This window comes from Pipistrellus hanaki (assembly GCF_964339955.1).
Source record: "Pipistrellus hanaki genome assembly, chromosome: 14".
Taxonomy (NCBI): domain Eukaryota; kingdom Metazoa; phylum Chordata; class Mammalia; order Chiroptera; family Vespertilionidae; genus Pipistrellus; species Pipistrellus hanaki.
In genome coordinates, this window is record NC_140516.1 from 34,060,787 (window position 1) to 34,084,064 (window position 23,278).

Genomic DNA, 23,278 nt, shown 5'->3' on the forward strand with positions numbered 1-23,278 from the left:
TCCTTCGTTCCAATCTGCATATTGAGCTGCCTGTGTGACATCTCCCCCAAACTAGTGTCTCTAAACCTATTTCTCCCATGTTCCCCATTGCAGTGGAAAGAACCTTTTTGACCCACTTGCCAAGACCAGAAACCTCAGGTCTCTGAGATCACCCTCACTGAGACTGTGGTTGCTTAGTACTAGGGGCTTCTCCTTCCCAGTACTGCCCACACTCGCCTACCTTCCATTTTAATGTCTGTCTTTCCCAATAAAGCATGCTACTTGAAGCATTCAGTGTGCTACTTGAAGCCAGAGGCAGGGACTTTTGTTGGTATTCACTTCTGTTATCTTCAGCTCCAGCATAATATTGAGCCTGTGACAAAGATGCTCAATAAGTACATGTTGATTGTGTGAATGGAACTTCCTATCCATTCTGCCTTCTAAATATCTCTTTAGTCAGGCAGGCCCCAGTTTGAAATCCAGCTTTGCTGTTTACCAACTGGGTAGTAAACTATTTCTTAAAAATTTACTTTGAGATAATCTTTGATTTATAGGTTAAACTATTTTTTTAAAAATATATACTTTTATTGATTTCAGAGAAGAAGGAAGAGGGAGGGATAGAAACATCAATAATGAGAAAGAATCATTTATCAGCTACCTCCTGAATGCCCCCCACTAGGGATCAAGCCTGCAACCCAGGTATGTGCCCTGGATTGGAATCTAACCCTGGACCCTTCAGTCCATAGACCAATGCTCTATCCACTGAACCAAACCAGCTAGAACTAAACTATTTTTTATTTCAGTGTGCACCAGTTTCAGACTCAGGAAATAGATATAATTGTAGTATATCCCTCATACGTTTGTGGTGAAAATTAAATGAAATAAAGCATGTAAAACATTACTACTATGTTTGAGACATGGCATAGATTCTACTGTTATCATAAAAGTAGATTTAGAGCTAGAATGTGGGAGGCCCTTATTTCAAATTAAGAGGTATGTATTTTATCTTCCAGAATGTGAAGATCCATGAAAGATTTCAATGGTTTGGTGGAAAATCCATGAGCTCTAGAATCAACAGATATAGTTTCAAATAAAAACTCTACTACTTAATAGCTGTGAGGCTTTTCTTTTCACAGTTACCTAACCACTCTGAATTTTAGTTTTAAAACCTTTAAAATTAGGATAACAATACCTTGTACCAGGAATTGTTGTAATGTATAAACTAGATGGTATATGAAAAGCATCTGACACTAATTTTATGTTTAAGTAACTTTCTTTCCTCCAGGGATAAACTCTTTGTTCCCTTGAAAAGGAATCTGTAGTCCAGAGGCTTGTCTTTGGCTCATGCCACTTTAACATTTTTATTAGATACTTGGATGAAGACATAAAGCCTCATTTCCCAAATTTTCAGATGGCTCAAAGTTGGGAGGATAGCTAATAACAATAGGTGATGGAATGGGGAGGCTCAAAATGACCTCAACAGGCTGGAATGTTGGGCCTTCCCAGATGGGAAGTCAGGCATCTAGCAGGTGGATCAAAGCAGTCAGGGGCAAGGTGATTCCACTAGCCCGTTGATGGATGTAAAGGAACAGAACTGGAGTGGTGTCAATGGCAACAAAGGGAATTAACAGTTGGAAAAGAACATTTTATTTATTTATTTTCAAAAATATATTTTATTGATTTTTTACAGAGAGGAAGAGAGAGGGATAGAGAGTTAGAAACATCGATGAGAGAGAAACATCGATCAGCTGCCTCCTGCACACCCCCTACTGAGGATGTGCTCACAACCAACGTATGTATGTGCCCTTAACCAGAATCGTATCTGGGACCTTTCAGTCCGCAGACCGACGCTCTATCCACTGAGCCAAACCGGTTTAGGTGGGAAAGAACATTTTAGAAAAATCATTAGTATATGACAGCTAACTGTGTGGATGTATGGATAAAGAGGGCTAAAGATGACTAGGAAGTTTCCTTTCTGGGTTCCTGGAAAAATGGAGGTGCCAGTTAATAGGAAGGAGGAAATTAGGTGAAATAATTGGATTAGGAAGAGTAGGGAGAACAGTAGTCTGGTTTTGTGCACGGGGTGTTGGCTCTACTCAACAGGAAGTTGGAAAGTCCGAACTGTAGCTTGTGGGAGAGGCTGTGTCTGGAAAGAGGCATTTGGGAGTCATCCACAGAGAGGTGATAGTTGAAGTTGTGGGTGGGAGGGGATGGGATAGCCAAGGAGTGGCCAGTGCTATTCAGAATCATTAGCATTGTTGGCTCTAACTTGAGATAAGGAGGATAAACAAACCCTTGCCCAAGTAGGACTAGTTCCACTGCCTTCCTCAGCTCTTTAACTCATTAAAGCAAAGTTCTACAGGATGAAACAATCTCATGTAATAATTTAGGCTTTAAAATGTTTATTTATTTGGCTTTTTAATTTATATTTTTAAACCAAGGATATGTTTTATTAATTTTAGAGAGAGGAAGGGAGACACATGGAGAAAAACGTGGATGTGAAAGAGAAACATTGATTGATTGCCTCCAGTAGTTACCCCGACCATGGATTGAACCTGAAGCCTAGGTATGTGCCCTGACCAGTAGTTGAACCCAAAACCTTTTGGCGTATGGTTCAATGCTTCAACCAAGTGAGCCACTGGCCAGGACTATTTTTTATTTATTTTTAATTAATACATCAATACATTCTTGATTGTAAAAAATGTAAACACTATAGATAAAGTTAACTCCCCTATTAATCCCTGTTTAATTATACTTTCTGTTTTAGAAATAATCACTGTTACTAGTTTGGTATATGTTCTTTTTCTTTTTTGAATCTTTATTGTTGAGAGTGTTACAGATATTCCCTTTCCTACCCTCCCCTGCAACCTGCCCCAATTGCTCCCCTCCACCCAGCCTCAGGCTTTTATCACCCTATTATCTGTGTCTATAAGTAATGCATATCCTATATAATAAAAGCCTAATATGCTAAGTGTCTGACTCTTCAACTGATCAACCAGTCGTTATGATGCACACTGACCACCAGGGGGCAGACACTCCAGCTGGTAGGTTGCTGGAGTCTGGCCAATCTGGACTGGGCAAGACAGGCTGGACATGCCCTGAAGATCTCCTGAAGTCCCTCCTCAATCCCAATCATGCACCGGTGGGGTCCCTCTGCCTGGCCTGCACCCTCTCACAATCTGGGACCCTACCGGTTTCGGCCTGATCCCCATAGGCCAGGCCGAATCTATGCACCAGATCTCTAGTATGCATATAAATTCTTTAGTTAATCTCTTCCCACCTCTCTCCCTCCCTTCTTCCATTTGAGATTCATCAATCTGTTCCATGTTTCCATGCCTCCGGTTCTACTTTATTCATCAGTTTATTTTGTTCATTAGATTTCTTGTTTGGTTATTTTGATTTTTAGATTCAGTTGTTGATAGATATGTATTTATTGCCATTTTATTTTCATATTTTTTCTCTTTTTTTCTTCTCCTCATCCTCTCCCTTTCCCTTTCCCTCTCCCTCTCCCTCTTTCAACATTTCACGTAATACTGGTTTAGTGGTGATGAACTCCTTTAGCTTTTTCTTGTCTGTGAAGCTCTTTATCTGACCTTCAATCCTAAATGATAGCTTTGCTGGGTAGAGTAATCTTGGTTATAGGTCCTTGGTATTTATCACTTTGAATATTTCTTGCCACTCCCGTCTGGCCTGCAAAGTTTCTGTTGAGAAATCAGCTGATAGTCGTATGGGCACTCCCTTGTAGGTAGCAACTTCTTTCCTCTTGCTGCTTTTAAGATTATTTCTTTGTCTTTAAATCCTTGGCATTTTAATTATGATATGTCTTGGTGTGGGCCTTTTGTGCCCCTCTTGTTTGGGACTCTTTGTGCTTCCTGGTCTGTAAGTCTATATCTTTCACCAGGTTGTGGAAATTTTCTACCATTATTTTTTCAAATAGGTTTTCAGTATCTTGCCTTCTCTCTCCTTCTGACACCCCCATAATGTTAAGGTTGATAGGCTTGAAGTTGTCCCAGAGGCTCCCTATACTATCTTCATATTTTTTTATTCTTTATTCTTTTTGTTCTTCTGATTGTGTGTTTTTTGCTTCCTCATATTCCCACTTGTTGATTTGACTCACGGAATTCTCTACTCTGCTGTTGAATCCCTCTAAATTATTCTTTATTTCAGTTAGTGTACACTTAATTTCTGACTTTTTCATGTCTTTGATGTTCTAAGGTTCTTGAAATTCTCACTAAAATACTTGAAATCTCACAAAGTCCCCTAAAGCTCTAATTAAGATATTTGAGCAACCTTATAACCATTGTTTTGAACTCTGTATCTAGTAGTTTTCTTGCTTTTATTTTATTTAGTTGTGTTTTTGTGTGTGTGTGTTTTTTTCTTCTGTTCTTTCATTTGTGACATGTTTCTTTGCTCTGCTTTTTGGCTGCTTCCCTGTGTTTGTTTCTATGTGTTAGGAAGAGATGCTATGTCTCCTTGAGTTGATAGAGTGGCCTTGTGTAGTAGGTGTCCTATAGGACCCAGTGGCTCAACATCCTCAGTCACCTGAGCTGGGCACTCTAGGTATACATTTGTGTGGGTTGTGTGCACAGTATTGTAGTTGAGCCTTGATTGCTGTTGACATGCCTGGGAGGAATTGACCTCCAGGCCAATTGGCTATGAGGACCAGCTGAGACTAGAATGGAAGAGCTGCTGTACAGGAGACATGCCTATGGAGCAGGACTAGTTTCAGTGGGGCTTTGGTGCTCATTGAGTCTTTCCCTTGAGTGAGTCACTTGTGGATATATAAAATTGTAGTCTGGTATGGTCTGAAGCTGTCCACCAGGTACACTGGCTCTGGGGCCTCCTTGGAGGTACAAAGTCAGCCACTGCCTGAGGCCACCCAGCAGGAGCTACATAGCAATCTGCAGACGGCTGCTGCTTGTATTGGGTTTGGAAGTGACCAAGTGAGGCCAAGCTATGAAGAAAGGCAGACTGGTGCTAGTGCTGTATTATGGGCCTCTTAGTGATGATGCCAGCTGATGCTTGTTTGAACTATTTAGAAAAGTCTGAAGCCTCATCAGGACAGGCCATACATATGGAAAAGCCTCTGCAAATAGTTTGGGTAGGGCTGCAAATTGGAAGGGTGGAGTCTCAGGAAATCACCAGGGTGGAGTGAACAGTGTAAGCCAGGCTGATGGAAACCCAGATATGGCTTCCAGACAGCTCTGCCACAGTGGAGGTCCCAGGACAGTAACAATGATCTCTGCTAGCATTCCTGTCTGGGAGAAAGCTAACTCCAAGTTCTTTCTCGAATGCCAGATAATCCAGTTCCTCCCTGTATGTCCCTGGACCTCCTCCCCCTGCTGCTCCTCAGCACTGGATCTCAGAGGGAGTGAGTCTGAGTAAGTTTGTGCATCAGCCTTTAAAGAGGAACTGCCTGGGTCTCCAGCAGCCTCCATGTCACTCAGCCACATTCCCTGCTGGTTTTCACAGCCCTAAGTTACAAGAACTTCTCTTCTCAGCTCTGGAACAGTGGTCTGATGTGGGATCCCTTGCTCTTCATAGAAGGCTTCCACAGTGGCATTATCCCTCCCGATTAAAAAAATTGCCACATGTGAGTGTTGGACCAGCCCATTTCACACCTTAGCCCCTCCTACCAGTCTCAATGTGCTTCTTTCTTTTCTTTTCTAGTTGGACTTCCATTCAGACAGATTTCAGGTGATTATGAATGATGGCTATTCTGTATTTTAGTTGTAATTTTAATGGGTTATGGGAGTTGGCGAGTGTCAGCATTTACCTATGCTGCCATCTTGTTTCTCCCTTGGTGTATTCTTACATATTGTTTTTCTGTGCATTATATGGTTTTACACAGATATACACATGAAGATATGTTGTGTGTGTGTGTGTGTGTGTGTGTGTGAGAGAGAGAGAGAGAGAGATATATGTGAACTCATAATTTAGTTTTATTTTAAAAATGAAAAAATATGTTCTGGGACACTCTCTAGATAAATTTATTAGTTATAAGTCATAAAAACAAGCAAATAAAAAAATCTGTTTTCCTGGATATGAATGTACCAGGTTTTATTGAGTCATTTCCTTGTTGATGGAAATTTCCTTATTTTCAACTTTTGCATCTGTTCTATCCTACCATTATTTATGGCTTACAATGAGTAGGAGAGTGCCCACCAGAAACTAGGGTATGTTGGTAAATAGTAAACCAGGAATTTACAAGCTATCAGGGGCCATGAGAAACACCTAAGGGAGAAGTAAGGCAGGAAATGCAACTTGTCAGAGTTGCCACATGCTGTGGTGGCTTAGGGGAACGAGAGCTTTATAATCGAGGGGATCCAGAAATGGATGAGGAGAAGCTGAACTATTTGTGTAGGTTTTGCAGGATGGAAACATGGATGGATGATTGAGGTGCATTCTATTGCCCCTCAGTGCCCTAGTCCCATCGCCGGCTAGGAGGTCAATCACTAATATGCTGTTGACCTCATGACAGAGAATTTCTGTGTCAGTCTAAGCCACTTGCTATGTTCAACTTTGCCAGGACCCTCGCAGTGCCATTAAGCTGGAAGTAGCGGGGAGAAATGGAAAAAGTGAGTGCATGCTAATGAGCTGGGAACTTTCACCTAGACCCCCAGGTCCAAGCCAACTGATTTGGGAAGGAATGGGTTGGGTTTGCTAACATTTTTCTTTTTACAGATGTCATAAAAATGAATATATAAAATTTAAATTTCTCACTTGGGAGCACCTGAAAATATATCTCCCTATGAGAAACTGTACATTGTTCCCCTTTCTCTTGAGTCCATGAAATTTGAGGCAGGTCCAGAGTAAGGACAGCCGGGAAATGAAAGGAAGAAGAGCCCTCTTCTGTACCTACTTTATTTTCTCTCTCTCTCTCTCTCTCTCTCTCTCTCTCTCTCTCTCTCTCTCTCTCTCTCTCTCTCTCTCTCTCTCTCTCTCTCTCTCTCTCTCTCTCTCTCTCTCTCTCTCTCTCTCTCTCTCTCTCTCCTGACAGAGCCCACAGCTGGAATAAATAGGCACTGAGTTCATGCTTGCTAACCCAGCAGACTTGGGCACGGATCATCATCATTGTGACTCTTCTAAGTTTGCCTTCCTGGCAGATCCCTGACTCTCTAAGTAGCACCTGTTATTTGAGTCCTGTTATCGAGAAAACTCACAGAGGGGCCTCACCTTGTCATAAATAATTTGGTTTCATTCTGTTTGCATGGTCTGCAGGGTGGAGCATCATTATTTTAGATCCCAGACAAGTCTCTACCTAGGAAGAGTAGAGAAGTGAGGAGGGGCCACACCACTGGGCCAAGGTCACAAAGGAGGCCCCTCGAGGCCCCCAGGGCTTCCTGAACTACCCTTCTTCTCATGAACAATAACCCCACCTTGTGTGGAGTCTTTTCTTTTACAAAGCACCTTGACAAACCCAATTTCATTTGACCTTTTATACAAATCACCTTGGGAGGTGAAAGAGCCGATTAGACACAGTGAAACAAATGAGGCTTACTCATTTATTTAATCTACAAATATTTATTGAGTCCCTACTATGTTTCTAGCGAGGAGAAGATGGCAGTGAACAAAACCAGTGCATTCCCAGCTCTTGGGTTCTGGTTCTAGTCAAGGGAGGCTAATAAGCAACTTGTGTACAAATCCTAATATATAAAAAGCCAGGGGCCATCACGACTGAAACAACTGGATGGACAACTGAACACAGGCTGTGTGGGGCAACAAGGCTGGCAGTGGGGGTTAGAGAGGGAAGACCAAACAACTGAAGAGCAAGCTGAGTGGGGTGATCAGGCCAGCAGGGGGGTTAGAGTGGGATGACCAAACGACTGAACAGCAGACTACATGGGGCAACCAGGCCAGCACGGGGAGCGGGGTGGGGTGGGGGTAGGGTAAGTGAGGAATGACCAGGCTGGCAGGGGGGCAGTTGGGGCGATGAGGCCAGCAGTGGTGGTGGTGGGGGGGCAGTTAGAGGTCACCAGGCTGGTAGGGAGGGCAGTTGGGGGTGACTAGGCCAGCATGCAGGGGGGCAGTTAGGGGTGATTAGGCCGACAGGCAGAGGTGGTTAGGGGTGATCAAGCTGGCGGGTGGGGGGGGGGCAGTTAGGGGCGATCAGGTAGGCAGGCAGGTAAGCAGTTAGGAGCCAGTGGTCCTGGATTGTGAGAGGAACATGTGACTGCGGTTGGGATTGGGCCTAAACCGGCAGTTGGACATCTCCTGAGGGGTCCCATATTGGAGAGGGTGCAGGCTGAGCTGAGGGGACCCCCCCCCCATGCATGAATTTCATGCACCGGGCCACTAGTAAATAATAAATATCATTTCCAGTGGTGGTAAATGCTCAGAAGACAATCAGGCAGGGTAATATTATGGAAAGCAATGGGTAGGAGGGGAGCAGTGTCTGCTTTAGAGTAGGCAAATCCTTTCTGAGGAGATGACATTTGAACTGAAATCCAAAAGTGAGAAGGAATGGGCCAGGTGACACCCAAGGTATATGGGTGTCTTGCTGAAAGTTCAGGATGGGGCTTGCTCTGGAACTCTAGAGAAGGATCTTTTTCCAGCATCCCCGGGGTCTTTTCCTTCTCAGCCATGTCTATGTGTATGTCTGGGATAGGCTGTGGGATGGCAGGGGATGAAGTGTACTTAAGTATGCTAAGAACTCTCACAAAGCTAGCCCCAAGCTGAAGAGGGGCCACCTGAGGGCCAACTTTGCTTCATCTTGTCTCTCACTCATCCCTTTCTCAAGGGATCCCTTAGGATTAACCCTCACGCCTTTCCAGATCAGCAGGAAAGGGTGTCAGAGACACCTTCCCCAACGCAGCTAAGAGGTTAACATTCTACCCCTTTTTTGGTGTGTGTGGTGAAATATACATAACAGGACACTTACCATTTTAACCATTTTAGAAATATATTTTTATTATTTTTTTCAGAGAGGAAGGGAGACGGGGAACAAGAGAAACATTAATGATGAGAGAGAATAATTGATTGGCTGCCTCCTGCATGTCCCACACTAAGGATCGAGACCACAACCCAGGCATGTGCCCTGACTGGGAATCAAACCGTGACCTCCTGGTTCATAGGTCAATGATCAACCACTGAGCCATGCCAGCCAGGCACCATTTTTAAGTGTACGATTCAGTGACATTAAGTACATTCGTCTGGTTGTACAGCCATCACCACCATACATCTCCCCAACATTTTCATCATTCCCAACTACACTTGTTACCAATTCAACTACTCCTTGCCACTTTTTACAAACCCTGTTTAATCATGGGTAATGAGGAAATGAATGCTATTTTTAAAAAGTTTCTCTCCCTGATGGGTAGCATCTCCTTCTGTTTAATGGAGTGTCTCTCTGTTTAGTCTGAAGACAACTGGTGTCAAAATCACCTAGTTGGGGGAAGGGGTGGGGGAGGAATGCCCATGAAAAATGCAGATTTCCTCTCCCCCTCCTGAATCAGAATCTCCTGGGCTAGCATTCAAGCAAGCATATTTTCCCCAAGTCCCCCATATGATTCTGATGTAAATGTGAGAATCACTAGATTCAGCCTCATGGGAAGAACACATGAGGATGAATATTAGGGCAGAAAATGCTTGCTATGGAGAGGTATCTGCCTGGATGTGAGTATCTGCTCCCCCTGCGGCTAGGTGAATAATTCTGGGCAAGGTGCTTAATCTCTCTAAAACTGTTTTCTTATCTCTACGTTGGAAATTATTATCACAGTGTGTACCTCACCGCAGCTGCGATGATGATTAAATGAGGTGTTCTAGTCGGTGCTGTACATGGAAGGTCTCAGGTCTTGATGCAGCATTGAGGTGGTGAAGTGACCCAAGAGACTGCTGTATACGAGATATGTTTTTTTCGTTATGGGTAAAGTGAATCCCACTTTACCATTTAAAAGTGCTTTTTCTTTAGCTGTCATCCCACAGCAGGAAAGCAGCCAAGTTTATTAGTCAGGATAGAAATATATATGTGCCTACAGCAGTTGAGCAGGTACAATGTTTTTACTGAAAAATCTTTTCAAAGATGGATTCCCATGGAGAAGTTCCTGAAAAGAACGGTTAAGTGTTTACTAGTAATGTATGTAGTGCTTAGCTGTGGGGAGTAAGAAAGGAAATGAGGCTCGGGCACATGTCCCAGATACTTACCACCTCCCTCCTTGGGAACAAGGGCAGTAAGGCTTACAACCACTGGTCAGAAAATCTTCCTGAATAGAATGTGGCTTTGCAGACAGGAAGATGGAGGGATTTCAGGGGTGAAGTGGGGTGAATAGGCAGGTCCAGGGAACAGAGGACTAGACCCTCCTGGCTGAGGTGGGTGTGAAATTGGTTGGGTAAGAAGAGTAGTTTTGATTAGATCACCCTTAAACTTGGTTTCATTTGTCCTAGTTTCATATAATAAAATACCACCTAAACCTAGAAAATAGCCTTTTGATAATTTTTAACTAGACCCAGTAGTTTTAAGGACCATTTGTATTTAGTGTCTACATAGGATCTGGCACATAGCAGGTGTTCAAAAAGATATTTGTTGAACAATTGAATGAATGAATCAAACCCTTTGGCTGACCAGCTCTCTGGAAGAAAGATGGAATGATCTGGAAATAGTTATACTCCAAAGGTGGGGCAGTTTACAAATCTTCAAACAGATGAGATTATGCATGGTTTTAGGGGGCAGAGTATATAATTTTCCATGATCTTCTCCTTTTCAAAGTAACATTTAGAACATTGGAAAAAGTATTGTTGACATTTATATAGGTTTCATTACATCTAAAAGTTATTCCTTTAGACAATATAATATTAAACATAAGAAGCAGGATAAAAAAAGGAAGATATAGTACAATTTCAATTCTGAAGATGATATATATTCAATGGGGAGAAAACTGGAAAGAAGTTATAACAAATTTGGACTTACCTAATTATCCTACCTTCTATTTTCTACTTCCCAGCCTTTATTCAAATATTCTATAGTAAATGCGAATTGTTTTATAATCAGAAAAAATAACAGCTGCCATTTATTAAACAGTTAGTGTAGACTGTGGTACAGCACTTTTACCAATTTTGCTTTGCTTTTTTATCCCTGGCACTCATCATACAAATCCCAACTGGTATATGAAATAATGACATAATTATACTAAAAATGAACTATACCTACCTGCCATACTTACAAAGTACAATACTGCCTGTGACCTGGGCATGGTTAATTTATTGAGGATCCCCCAACATCCAGATTCTAAGATTGGCCATAATATTGTTCCCTGCTTCCACCTGCACACCCTTCAGCCTCCCTCCAACTTCCACCCTCTGTTAGAGGCTCAGGCATGGCTAGTTCAAGTCAGAACAACAACCCTACTTGCTTCTATTCATTTATCTATTTATTTTAAATATATTTTATTGATTTTTTACAGAGAGGAAGGGAGAGGGACAGAGAACTAGAAACATCTATGAGAGAGAAACATCGACCAGCTGCCTCCTGCACATCCCCCACTGGGGATGGGCCCGCAACCACGGTACATGCCCTTGACCAGAATAGAACCCGGGACACTTCAGTCCACAGGCTGACGCTCTATCCACTGAGCCAAACCAGTTTCGGCTACCCTACTTGCTTTTAGATTGTGGGATCAGCATACAGTTCTGTGCGTTGGGTTACACTGCCCTGAAAAAATAGCAAAAATGCCAAGGTATTGGCCTACTGATGAAACAAATTCAAATAACACCCCAAAACTTGTTTGTTTCATTATATTTTTAACCAGGTAAAAAGTATGAATAATATTGCTTTTCCCTTTTGGATAATGATTTCTGAGTGGTAAATCAGAGGCACAGCTAAAATGAACTTGGAGCCCAGCTGGTATGGCTCAGTGGTTGAGCGTTGAGGTATGAACCAGGATGTCACAGTTTGATTCCCAACCAGGGCGCAAGCCTGGATCCCCAATGTAGGGTGTGCAGGAGGCAGCCAATCAATGATTCTCTCTCATCAAGGGTGTTTCTCTCTCTCTCTCTCTCTCTCTCTCTCTCTCCATCTCCCTCTCCCTCTCCCTCTCCCTCTCCCTCTCCCTCTCCCTCTCTCCCTTTCTCTTTCCCTGTTTTCCTTCCTCTCTGAAATCAAGAAAAATAATAATAATAAAAGCTCTACTTCTTTCAGAGCAAACTTTAAAAAAATTATAAAAAATAAAATAAAATGAACTTGGAGTTTTAATGAGGTGTTCTATTTGCATTTTTAACTCTACTGAAAACAAGATATTAGAATGACATCAGCTGTTTGAGTCAGCTGTTGACTTGGGCTTCCACCCAGAATTTGATGTCATTGATGGGCATCCATGAGAACAGGAATAATGTTTTTAAGCTTGCTGACCAGAAGACCTCTGAAGACCTTCATTGGTGCTGCTGTTAAATATAATGTAAATATAAATAAGAAAATGGCTAGACATGGCCATCTTATGCATTAGCTATGTGGATTTAAAATGCTTTCTGTCTGCTAGGGCCTTGTGGGGGGAACCTCTATGAAATTGGAGCGTTATTTAGTCTGGAAATGTTTTACTTGGTGTGATGATGAAATATAGGCTAGATAGCAGGTGGTAGGGAGTGCAGAAGGCACAGCCATAAAGAAGAGTTTGCAGGAGCTGAATCATATCTTATTTTAATTAAATCAGGATCATTTTACTGAGAGACTGTAATGTGAGAATGTGTTAGGGTAGTAGAGTGGTTCTAGTATGCTTAGCTCATCCAGAGTGAGTTAATTTTCATCACATGTATTTTTAATTATTTGGAAAGACAATTACATTAATGGAGAAATGACTTGTAAAATACCAGTTTGAAAAAGACATTTAGTGAATAGGTGTATTGGTGTTGTCTAACTCCCAATTAATTAAAAATTGCTTGTAACATGAGCAGTAGGTACCCTAGCTAAATGGTGGTAGTTGACTGCTTGAGGAAGCCTGCTATATTTTTGCTGAATGGGTTGGGTAAGGCAAGGCCTTCAAGGTCCTTCCCACTTTTCTCTTCCCCTTCATTGCAAGGCTTCCAAAATGTGCTGCCTTGAGCTGGTATGAGAACTTCCCAACACATGTCCAGAATAGTTCTATTGCTTCTGCTGCAATTATGCTTTATGAGGGCAGAGAAGTCTCAACGTGCCAGCCAACGTACAACCATTTATCCCAGGTCCAAGAAACAGCCAAGTCTCCCTCTCTCCTCTGTTTTCTCTCTGGCCTGACTTCCTGGGGCAGAGTCCTCGTTTATAGACTATGACATTCTCTGGGAAGTCTTTGCTTATGACCTAAGTCTAGGCTGATTTCTGCCATCTCTATCTTTATATTTTACACATTGCACAATTAGTATACACATGAGCAGATGATTGCCTGACTTTTTAAATGCCTGGACTATACAGTTCAGTATTTTATGATATTAGTTCATAGCCTTAGATTTTTCTTTATGGTCTGTAATAACAAATGATTTCTCTATAGGCAGGAATTTTGTCTTTCTCTTCTTGTGAAGTCATGTGGTACCCTTGCATATGTGCTAAGCACCCAGTAAACTTATAAACCTTAAAACATTATTTAGTAGCATACACTGGATGAAGTAAAGGAAATTTATCACATACTAACATACAAACAATATTCTATCCAAAGCAAAGAGTGATCAAATATTTACTGAGCCTTTATCATTGTTGTACTGGACTGTGATTTATGAGAATTGGACATGGTCCTATATCAGGAAGTAATTTGTATATAATTACTCTGGAGAGGTTTTTATAATCATAAGAATACAAGGAACTATTTTTTTTTTAGGGATTATCACATCATAGGATTATTGTGAGGATTACATGAGAAACTATTGTTTCTCCATTTTACAACTGTAGAAACTATGCCTTCGCAAAGTTAAATGAGTTACCTAAGATCAGCGTATTAAGTGTCAGAGTTGGAATCCAAATTGAGACTGATTCCACTGCCTTGGTGCTCTGTGGTCAGCTGGAATTTTCAACATCATATTTGTACAGTTGAGCAGGTTCACTGCTCAGAGGTTACTGGCTAAAGGTTGCAAGAGGGATTGAAATGCAACCTATAGTCCACTTAAAGAGCTGATATGGAGTTAGAGTATACAGGGTGGAGCAAAAGTAGACTTACAGTTGTTCATATGGAAAAAAAATACAATAATAAATAATACTGTAGCCACCACCCCAATTAAGATATAGAACATGTTAATTATTATGTTTGATTTTATGTAGCTGTTGATATTAGTTATTTTTCTATTTGGATCCTGCACCATTTATTGATTGTCCTTTTCCCATTCAACTGTGTGCCTTTGATGAAAAGCCAATAGAATGTATGTGTGTGAGTCTATTTCTGGACTCAGTTTTATTCCATTGATCTAAATTTCTATCCTTATAACACAATAATGTCAAGATTACTGTAGCTTTGTAGTATTCTTGAAATTAGGCCATGGTTGCAGTTATTTTGGCTACTTTAGTTCCTTTACATTTTCCATGAATTTGCAAGATTGTTTTGGTACTTGAAAATCAATCAATATAGTTTAACATGTTAACCTATTAAAGGAGAAAAATCATATGGTCATTTTAATAAATGCAGAAAAAGCATTGGGTAAAACTCATTTGTGATAAAAACTTTAGCAAACTAGAAATACAGGGGAACATCCTCAATTTAATAAAGGACACTTGTAAGACAACTAGAGCTAATATAGTATTAAATAGTGATATATTGAATACTCTCCCTTTAAGACTGAGAATGAGACAAAAATGTGTGCTCTTCATACTTACTTTAGCTTCAGAATTGGAGATCCTAGTTAGTGCACTAAGGCAGCGTTTTTCAACCGCTGTTGCCTGGTGTGCCGTAGGTGCAGACAAGACAAGAATTTTATAATTTTTCACTATTTTGTTTACTTAATATTTCATAATAAAGTAATTATAAAATACTTTCTTTGTGTTTATTTGATTCCTATTCAAGAGAATTACTTTATATATAGTCAATATAGGCACAGAGTTAAATTTTTTAACATTTTCTAATGGTGGTGTGCCTCGTGATTTTTTTCATGAAACAAGTGTGCCTTTGCCCAAAAAAGGTTGAAAAACACTGCACTAAGGCAAGAAAAGATAATAAAAGGTAGACATTTTGGAAAGAAAGAAGTAAAACTTTCTTTGCAAGCTAATTGGAGACTGTGTTTATAGTGAGGATTTCCTTTGTGAGTTTTACAATTGAGAATTAGCTTGTTATAAACAAACTTTTTTTGTGATCCTTCATTTTACTATATTATCAGTGTATTAGTTCAAAAATATTTGAACTCCTGATATCTAATATATACAGAGTATAAAGGTTAGGATGTCTCTGGGGTTTCAAGGCTTGCATCCCCGGCTGAAACTTTTCTAATAAAGAAAGTAGAAGTGAGGAGTCAAGATATTTGGTCAAAGACAAATATGTAAATGCAGATAAATATACAAACTCAGGAATAATTGTTTAGAAATAGAGTCATGTTTTATGATTAAGCCTTTCATGATATATATTCCACAAATTTTTTGAAAAACAGGAATAAACTATTTGGCTAGTGGAAAAAAAAAAAAGAAAGAAAGTAAAAGTTGGGAAGGGTTTAGTCTTTGGTGTCTTGGAAAAGGATCTAGATTAGTAAACCAATGCCTCTGGGGAATGTATTAAAAGCTTTGTCTCTTTGTGGGTTTTGAATTTCCATCACAATGGTTCAGAGAAAGGAAGTCCCCAGGGAGTGGAGCAGCAGACAGCCAATGGTGAAGAAAGAGTGAAGACTGACTCATCGAGGGTTTGGGTGTGGGTGTGCAAACTTACAACTGTGCACAATATGTGCATGTGGTAGGGAGAAAGGGAGGAGAGGGTTGTGCAGACAAAATGTTTTCTTTAATCTCTTTGCAGAGTGGGATTTAGGGAAGAGAATGCATAAGTAAATAAATGTGGCATGGTTGTCATACATGAGATACTCAAAGGGACTCTATAAAACTCTTAAGTTTAAAGATTCAAATAGAACTTAAATTCTATTACCAGCTTTGACAGTTACCCTAGTATTTTTTTTCTATGATAGTGAAATTTCTGAGAAACTTTCACTTTCTTTAATTAGATGAAAAGTTCTCCTAGAACTTCAGATTAATTCAGTTATGCATTGTGTTTTTCTACCTCTTTATATTTCTTTACACTGTTTCTTCTGCCTAAAGTCTCTTTTCTCCTCTATGGATACAAGTAATTACTACTTCTCTGTAAAATACCCCTCCATCAGAGCTTTATTGATCTCTTGGTTCATGGCCATTTTGTCTCTTGAGCTCTGTAGAATATATTGGTGCATAATAAATATTTGACAGTTGTATGATAAAATAGTTTTTGTTGTTGTTAAGCCCTGCCTCTTTCCAACACACAATCAGAAAAGACAATATGCTTGTGTTAAATATTTTTCTAATTTATGACACAAAGGATTTCATTTGGTTTAGGAACTTAATATTGGAAACACTTTAGGAATTAATGAATATAACTTTCCCTGCAATGCAGGAATTTTCTATACAGCCTTCTTGTTATAGCACATGTCTGTACTCTTAGATATGTCACTCAAATATTCTGAGCCTCATCAATAAAATGGGATGATAATAGTACTCACCTTTATTGAGAAAAGTTGGATGCGAATGATAGAAAACCGAAAATAGTTGTGGCTTACCCAAGATAGAATTTGTTTCTTTCCTTATACTCCAGGAAACAAGCACTCAGGCTTCTCCTTTGTTTTTTGTTGTTTTTGTTTTATTATATGCAAGGCATCCATTCTCATCTTCACCTCATGGCGTAATATGGCTACTCTAGCTCCAGGCATCATACCTTCCCTCCAGCCAGCAGAAAAGAAAAGGAGGAAGAGGAAAGGGCAGCCTGTGTTTTCAAGGACACTTCCCAGAATTTGCAAACCACATTGGCTTGTATTTCATTAGCAGTTACTTAGTCACCTGGCTACATCTAGCTGTAAGTGAAACTAATAAAAAAGGGACTATCTGGCTCTGGCTGGTTTATCTCAGTGGATAGAGCATTGGCCTGCAGACTGAAGGGTCCTGGGTTAGAGTCCAGTCAAGGGCACATGCCCCTGTTGCAGACTCGATCCCCAATAGGGGGCATGCAGGAGGCAGCTGAGCCATGATTATCATCATTTATTTTCTATCTCTCTCGCTCTCCCTCTCCCTTCCTCTCTGAAATCAATAAAAATATATATTTAAAAAAAAGGGAGGGGGACTATCTGCTTGGCTAAAATTTAGTAATTCTTTTATTGAAGAAAATGATAACAAATTTTGAGGACAATTAGCAATCTCTGCCACCCTGCTGATATTGTTATAAAGATTAATGAGATAATATGTATACTGTGCTTAGAGCATGCCTGACACATGATACATCCTCAATAAGTATTAGCCATTGTTTTCTGTAATTAATCATTGTAGGCATTTATTATTTGTTCAACACATATGAATACCTGCTGTGCTTATACTATGCCTTTTTCTATTTAAAGTCCTCTAGCAGCAATCAGGAGAAGACTACCATCCAAGATAGCTTGTCCTTTGTTGAACAACTCTAAAAGTTAGGAAATTCTTTATTAAACTTAGCCCAAACATTTCTACCCAATAATTCATTTGTCTTCACCCTGATCCTACCTTTGGAATGCAAAACAACTGTTTAAGAGAAAAGGATAAATTTAATGCCCATGACTCCATTTTGACTGGAAAAAGAAGTTCTGAAATATTAAATCAGAAAAATTAATACATAAAGCATTAAAACTAACCTCTTTTTTATCTTTAAATTTTTTTTTTTAATTTACAGTTGACAGGCAATAGTATGTTAGTTTCAGGTATACAGCACAGTGATTTGACATTTATGTAATTTACCAAGTGATCACCCCCAATAAACATAGTACCCATCTGCAGTATTATTAACTATATTCCCTATGCTGTACTTTATATCCCCGTGACTGTAAAACTAACTTCTGATTGCAAAACTCCTTCCCCCAAATTGGTTCAAATTTTGCATTAGCTTAGAATTATGATTTCACTAAAAAATACATTTAATTCCACAGTGCTTGACATTATCCCTTTCTCTTACAGGAGACATTCAAACTGGAATTTTAAATCATTACAAGTCAGTGATGGATCACAAGTTGCAGAATGCAATCCTGAATAGAAGTATTCAAAAGAATTGCTTTAAATAACAGAGGAAAGAAAATTGATCCACTACTCCAAAACCCTGACCTAGAAAAAAAACCTATTGCACATACTAGGAAGTTAAAACTGGGGAAATTTATCTGACACTTAATACACCTGAATCAAAGGAACTGTCACTTTGTTTTTCAAAGGAATTTTATATCAGATTATTTTAATAGACAGTCATTTTATTAGAATCTTGACATGATCATCAGGGAGGAGAAACAGAACAGTCAGTGAAGCCTGTGAGTTGGTCAAGATGACTTCTGAAGAAATGGCAGCTTCTGATCTCATACCTGTGAATCAGAGAAAAGTGGTGTCTTCTCAGTCCTCTGTGGATGAAAGCAATGACAAGGCCTCAGGCGTCAGCGTCCCAAAGACACATACTCCTGGGCAGAGTGGGCCGACTTCTCATACCATCTCAAAACCGAACAAACCTAAGGAAGAAACTTCTGGAAGCAACTTGCCTGAGCTTCTCTCAACAACAAGGGGGAAAGTCCTGAGCGATGAGAACAGTAATGAAACATGCTGGGAGAAAAACATGCCTGATTCCATGGAGAACCTTAACGTAAACGGCAACAACATACTGGAAAACCATCAGCGTGGTCTTCCTCAGAGCCAGTTTTACAAAACACTCGATCCTGTCACAGAGGAAGGCCTGCGTTTGGAAACTGGAATCCCTTCTTCCCTGGAAAGAAACATGCTCCCTGGGATTCAACTGGAATTAGATGGACCTCCCATGGGCATTCGTCCCTTAGGAAATCAAGCAGCCATCCTAGAGACCAGCGGGGCACACCCTGAGAGCGATTTGGCGGTATTTCACTTTCATTATGGACTTGACAGAAGAATGTCAGACAGTGTCTGCGCCCTATCAGACAATTTGATTTTGGATGATTGTGGAAACTGTGTATCACTGCCTGATGTTGGCAGGGAGCAAAAGAAAAAGTATATGGCATATACTTGCAAACTGATGGAATTGGCAAAAAGCTGTGATAACGAGCACAAGCAGCTACAGGGTGATCATCCCAACGCCTTGAATGATGAATGCCTGTGCTGCGAAGGTTCCTGCCGAAAGACCAACATGGTGTGTTCCGGTGGCAGCTTTTGCAGGGAGGATTTTACTGATAGTCCATCTGCCGAGACCTTTCTGAGCCATTTTGAGGACTTCCCTGAGAATTGTGAAGACGTGGAAGATTATTTTAAAAGTAAGAGGGAGCGATCCACTCTGTTAGTGAGGAGATTCTGTAAAAATGACAGAGAAGTTAAGAAATCTGTGTATACTGGGACAAGGGCAATTGTGAGGACTCTGCCTTCTGGTCGCATTGGACTGGCAGCATGGAGTTACATTGATATGAAGAGAAGTGGAAGCCTGCTGCCTTGTGGGAGAGCAATGGGCCAGCTACCAACGGTGCCGGGTAGGCAAGATGGGAGCCCATGTCTGTCAGAAGCCCAGTGGTATCCGGTAAGAGTGAATGTTTCTTTTGATCATTTTTTTAAGCTTGAAATTTCAAAATCCAGATTTTCATTGTCTTAATTCATGTAAAATTTAAGTTCTGTCAAATTGCGATTTACAGGGGAAGTATTTGTAGTTATTGGGAACAAGTAGATATAACAGTTACTCCAATGGATAGCTGTCAAGGCTGAGTTAACTCTGCAACAACGCAAGTAACAAAATACACATATGTATGTCATCAGGAGTGGAGATGTTTCGGAGATTCCCTGGTTACTGTGTGTGGAATCATAAGAAAGAAACTCCTGGTAGTGGAAAAACTCTGAATTTTGTTGTGTGCTTCAGAGATATATGCCTATGTCTTCTTTTATTGTGCTTTTAGTTTGTGAGGCCAAAAGGAACTTAAAGTCCGGTTTCCCCCATTTTCCCACCAGCATTCCCAGTTGCTTCCCTCTTCACTTTCGTGTGCCATCGACCCCCTTTGGCAATTTGGTGAAGCCCATGGACTCAGAATGCTTTTAAATGCATCAAACGAAACACAAAGCGTTATAAAGACACAGATTATGTGAATATACATTTATGACAACATTTTTTGAAATTATGACATATCAGGGTAGGTATTTCTTTATTAACACACTAAACGATGGTACCCGGTGACGTGCTAACTACCATAACTTCAAAGTAGTGATGAATCTAGGTTGGGAATGGTTTGCCTGTGAATTTCCCAGTTTTATCATCCCAAGCATATCCAGTCTGGGCAAACAAGGGCAGTTGATCACACTAAATGCAAATACTAATTTAGGTTGTCTAACATAACTGTAATATATAGAAATATTTGTGATTTCTATTGGTGATAGGATCATAGCTGCTGCTACTACTACTGAGATTTGTTGCCTAAATTCATAATTGAAGGAAATGTTAAATTTCTGACTCTCACATCGTGTCCATTTCCACCTCCCAGACCCTCTTAAGTCAGAATCACTAGCATAGGGCGCAACAGGAATAGTTTTTCTTTTCAAAATTTCTTTGGGTAATTCTGTGATTCTGTGAAGTTGAGAGCCACCGACCAGGAGCTTAAATTCTTTGGTCTTCATCAGGACATTTGGGGACTGTTTCCTCTGCCTTAAAGTCCAGGACACTGCCAGGGCTCTCAGGAGTGTCAGGCCTGACCTGGGAGCCTGAAGGCCCTTCTGGCTGTGCATTCGACCTACCCTTCACCCCACCAAGTGTCAGCAGGTTGTTTTTACTTCTTCGCCTGGTCTCTCATGAAACCCGAGTCACAGTCAAGGTGGTGCCAGTTACCCACCTGCTCCCCAGCTCTTCTGGCGGAATTCTGAATTTTGTCCACGCAGGGAGAAAGAAGTTCATCACAGCAATGTGCCAGCCCTCTTAAAAAGGCAGCAATTCACGCTCACCTGACATTGAACATTAAGAACACAAACAGAAATTTCTTTTTTTTTTAAAATATATTTTATTGATTTTGTACAGAGAGGAAGGGAGAGAGATAGAGTTAGAAACATCGAAGAGAGAGAGTCATCGATCAGCTGCCTCTTGCACACCCCCTACTGGGGATATGCCCGCAACCAAGGTACATGCCCTTGACCGGAATCGAACCCGGGACCTTTCATTCCCCAAGCCGACGCTCTATCCATTGAGCCAAACCGGTTTTGGCGGCACAAACAGAAATTTCAATATAGCAAAGTGAGTGGAAGTAGATTGCTTGAGAACCATTATCATTGCCCCCCCCCCCCACACACACACACACATTTATGCAGATGAGAGGGCTGTGAATGTGCTGTAAACTGCAGGATAACTTTTGGCATGCCTGTACTTATCTTCCAGTTCCTGCAGTCCTACTATTTCTTCTGAGAATGTTCACAGGTCATTACCTCACATCTGCCCCTTTCTGCCTATGAGAGGCCCTGGATTGGTCATTTCCAGTGAAAAGAACCAAAGAGATGATTCAAATCATCTCCTCCCTCCTTCTAATCTCTGGAGGCTGGGAGAGGTTGCCACACCTCAGTCAGAGTGAACTCCAGGAACTTCTCTCTCTTCTCTCTGACCGGATTTCTGGGAGGTGGTGGGCATTTTTATTAATCCTTAACATGAAGCTGGGGGTGGGCCAACTGTCCTCCTGTCTTTTCTCAAGGGAGATGTCTGAAAGGCAGAGTCCTTTTTGAACATTCATTCTATGGCAGGAATGGATCCGTATTTTCTAAAGTATGGTATTCTCCTTGTATGTTTTCTTTTGTCTTGTTTTCAGTCTGGTGGAAATCCTTCTCAAAAGTTGCATAGATGAATTTTAGTCACTTTCCCTCAGCTCCTATAAAGTGCTTCCTTCAGCTTAAAAAAAAAAAAAAATGCAGATTCTAATGTCATGCTTGTGGTCCCAGTTTTCTGATTATTTTATACTAGAGGCCTAGTGCATGAAATTTCCACGGGGTGGAAAGGTGTCCCTCAGCCCAGCCTACACCCTCTCCAATCTGGGATCCCTCTCACAATCCAGGACTACTGGCTCCCAACTGCTCACCTGCCTGCCTGCCTGCCTGATTGCCCCTAACTGCTTTAGCCTGCCAGCCTGATCAATGCCTAACTACTCCCCTGCAGGCCTGGTTGCCCCCAACTGCCCTCCCCTGCAGGCCTGGTTGCCTCCAACTGCCCTTCCCTGCATGACCAGGTCCCCTCCCAACATTCCTCCCCTGCAGGTCTGGACGCCCCCAACTGCCCTCCTCTGCCAACCTGGTCACCCTTAACTTCCCTCCCCTGCAGGCCTGATTGCCACCAACTGCCCTCCCTGCAGGGCTGGTTCATCCCAACTGCCCTTCCCTGCTGGCCTGATTGCCCACAACTGCCCTCCCCTGACAGCCATTTTGTAGCAGCCATCTTGTGAACACATGGGGGCTGCCATCTTTGACCACATGGGGCAGTGTTGGAGTGATGGTCAATTTGCATATTATGCTTTTATTAGATAGGATGTGTCCCCTAATGAGACTGTAAATGCATTAAGGGCAAGAAATGGCCCTACCTTTTTTTCTACTCTCCATATGCCAAGTATATAGAAAACAGGACAATGTCAGGCTAAGAAACACGGTCTCTGTAGTCATTTGGCAGGGCCTCATGCCGAGTGAGTGCCACTGCTCTCACTCCAGTCACTTATTACATACTTTGTCATGTACTTGTCCCCAGCCTGTGCTCTTGGTAGCTTCTGACACGGGGAAGTTTACAGCAGTATGAATTTGTATGCCCCTCCATCTATGATGTGGTTGTTTGAACAATCCTCCCCACACATTTAAAGAATGTGTTATTTATCCAATTAATTCCTTTGCCTCACTTAACTTTTTTTTCTTGTGTGCCTTTGTCAAAATGACCCAATTACTTTATATTTGCACAGCTGTTCAGAGGAGCATAGATTTGAATGGGAGACATTAATGAGGATTAATGCTGGCTGGCTGACTGACTAACCATATTGGTATCCTCCTCCCTGCTTGTAAAAAATTAAAACTCTAGCCCTTATCCAGTTACAGCCACACTCCCTCTCTCCTGCTTTCAATTTATTGGCTCACAAAGACGATATATTTTGGCAAGTGGCTAAAGTGTCCAAGTTAGAGATTGGTTAAGGGTGTTTTCCCTTTTTTAAAAAAAAATTCTCTCCCTGCCTGAATTTTGGG

General features: G+C 41.1%; 1 protein-coding gene across 3 annotated transcripts in view; it reads left to right on the forward strand.

Annotated features, from left to right (window-relative positions):
• PLCE1 (phospholipase C epsilon 1) overlaps positions 1–23,278 on the forward strand; it is a 268,999-nt gene that overhangs the window by 14,943 nt on the left and 230,778 nt on the right. For 2 of the 3 annotated variants that reach the window (XM_084903476.1, XM_084903478.1), the window contains exons 2-3: positions 2,442–2,545; positions 18,065–19,622. In XM_084903476.1, the coding sequence (XP_084759602.1) occupies positions 18,420–19,622 (1,203 nt within the window). In that variant the 5' untranslated portion in view covers positions 2,442–2,545; positions 18,065–18,419. The remainder of the gene's footprint in view (positions 1–2,441; positions 2,546–18,064; positions 19,623–23,278) is intronic. The other variant, XM_084903477.1, reaches the window with a different exon arrangement.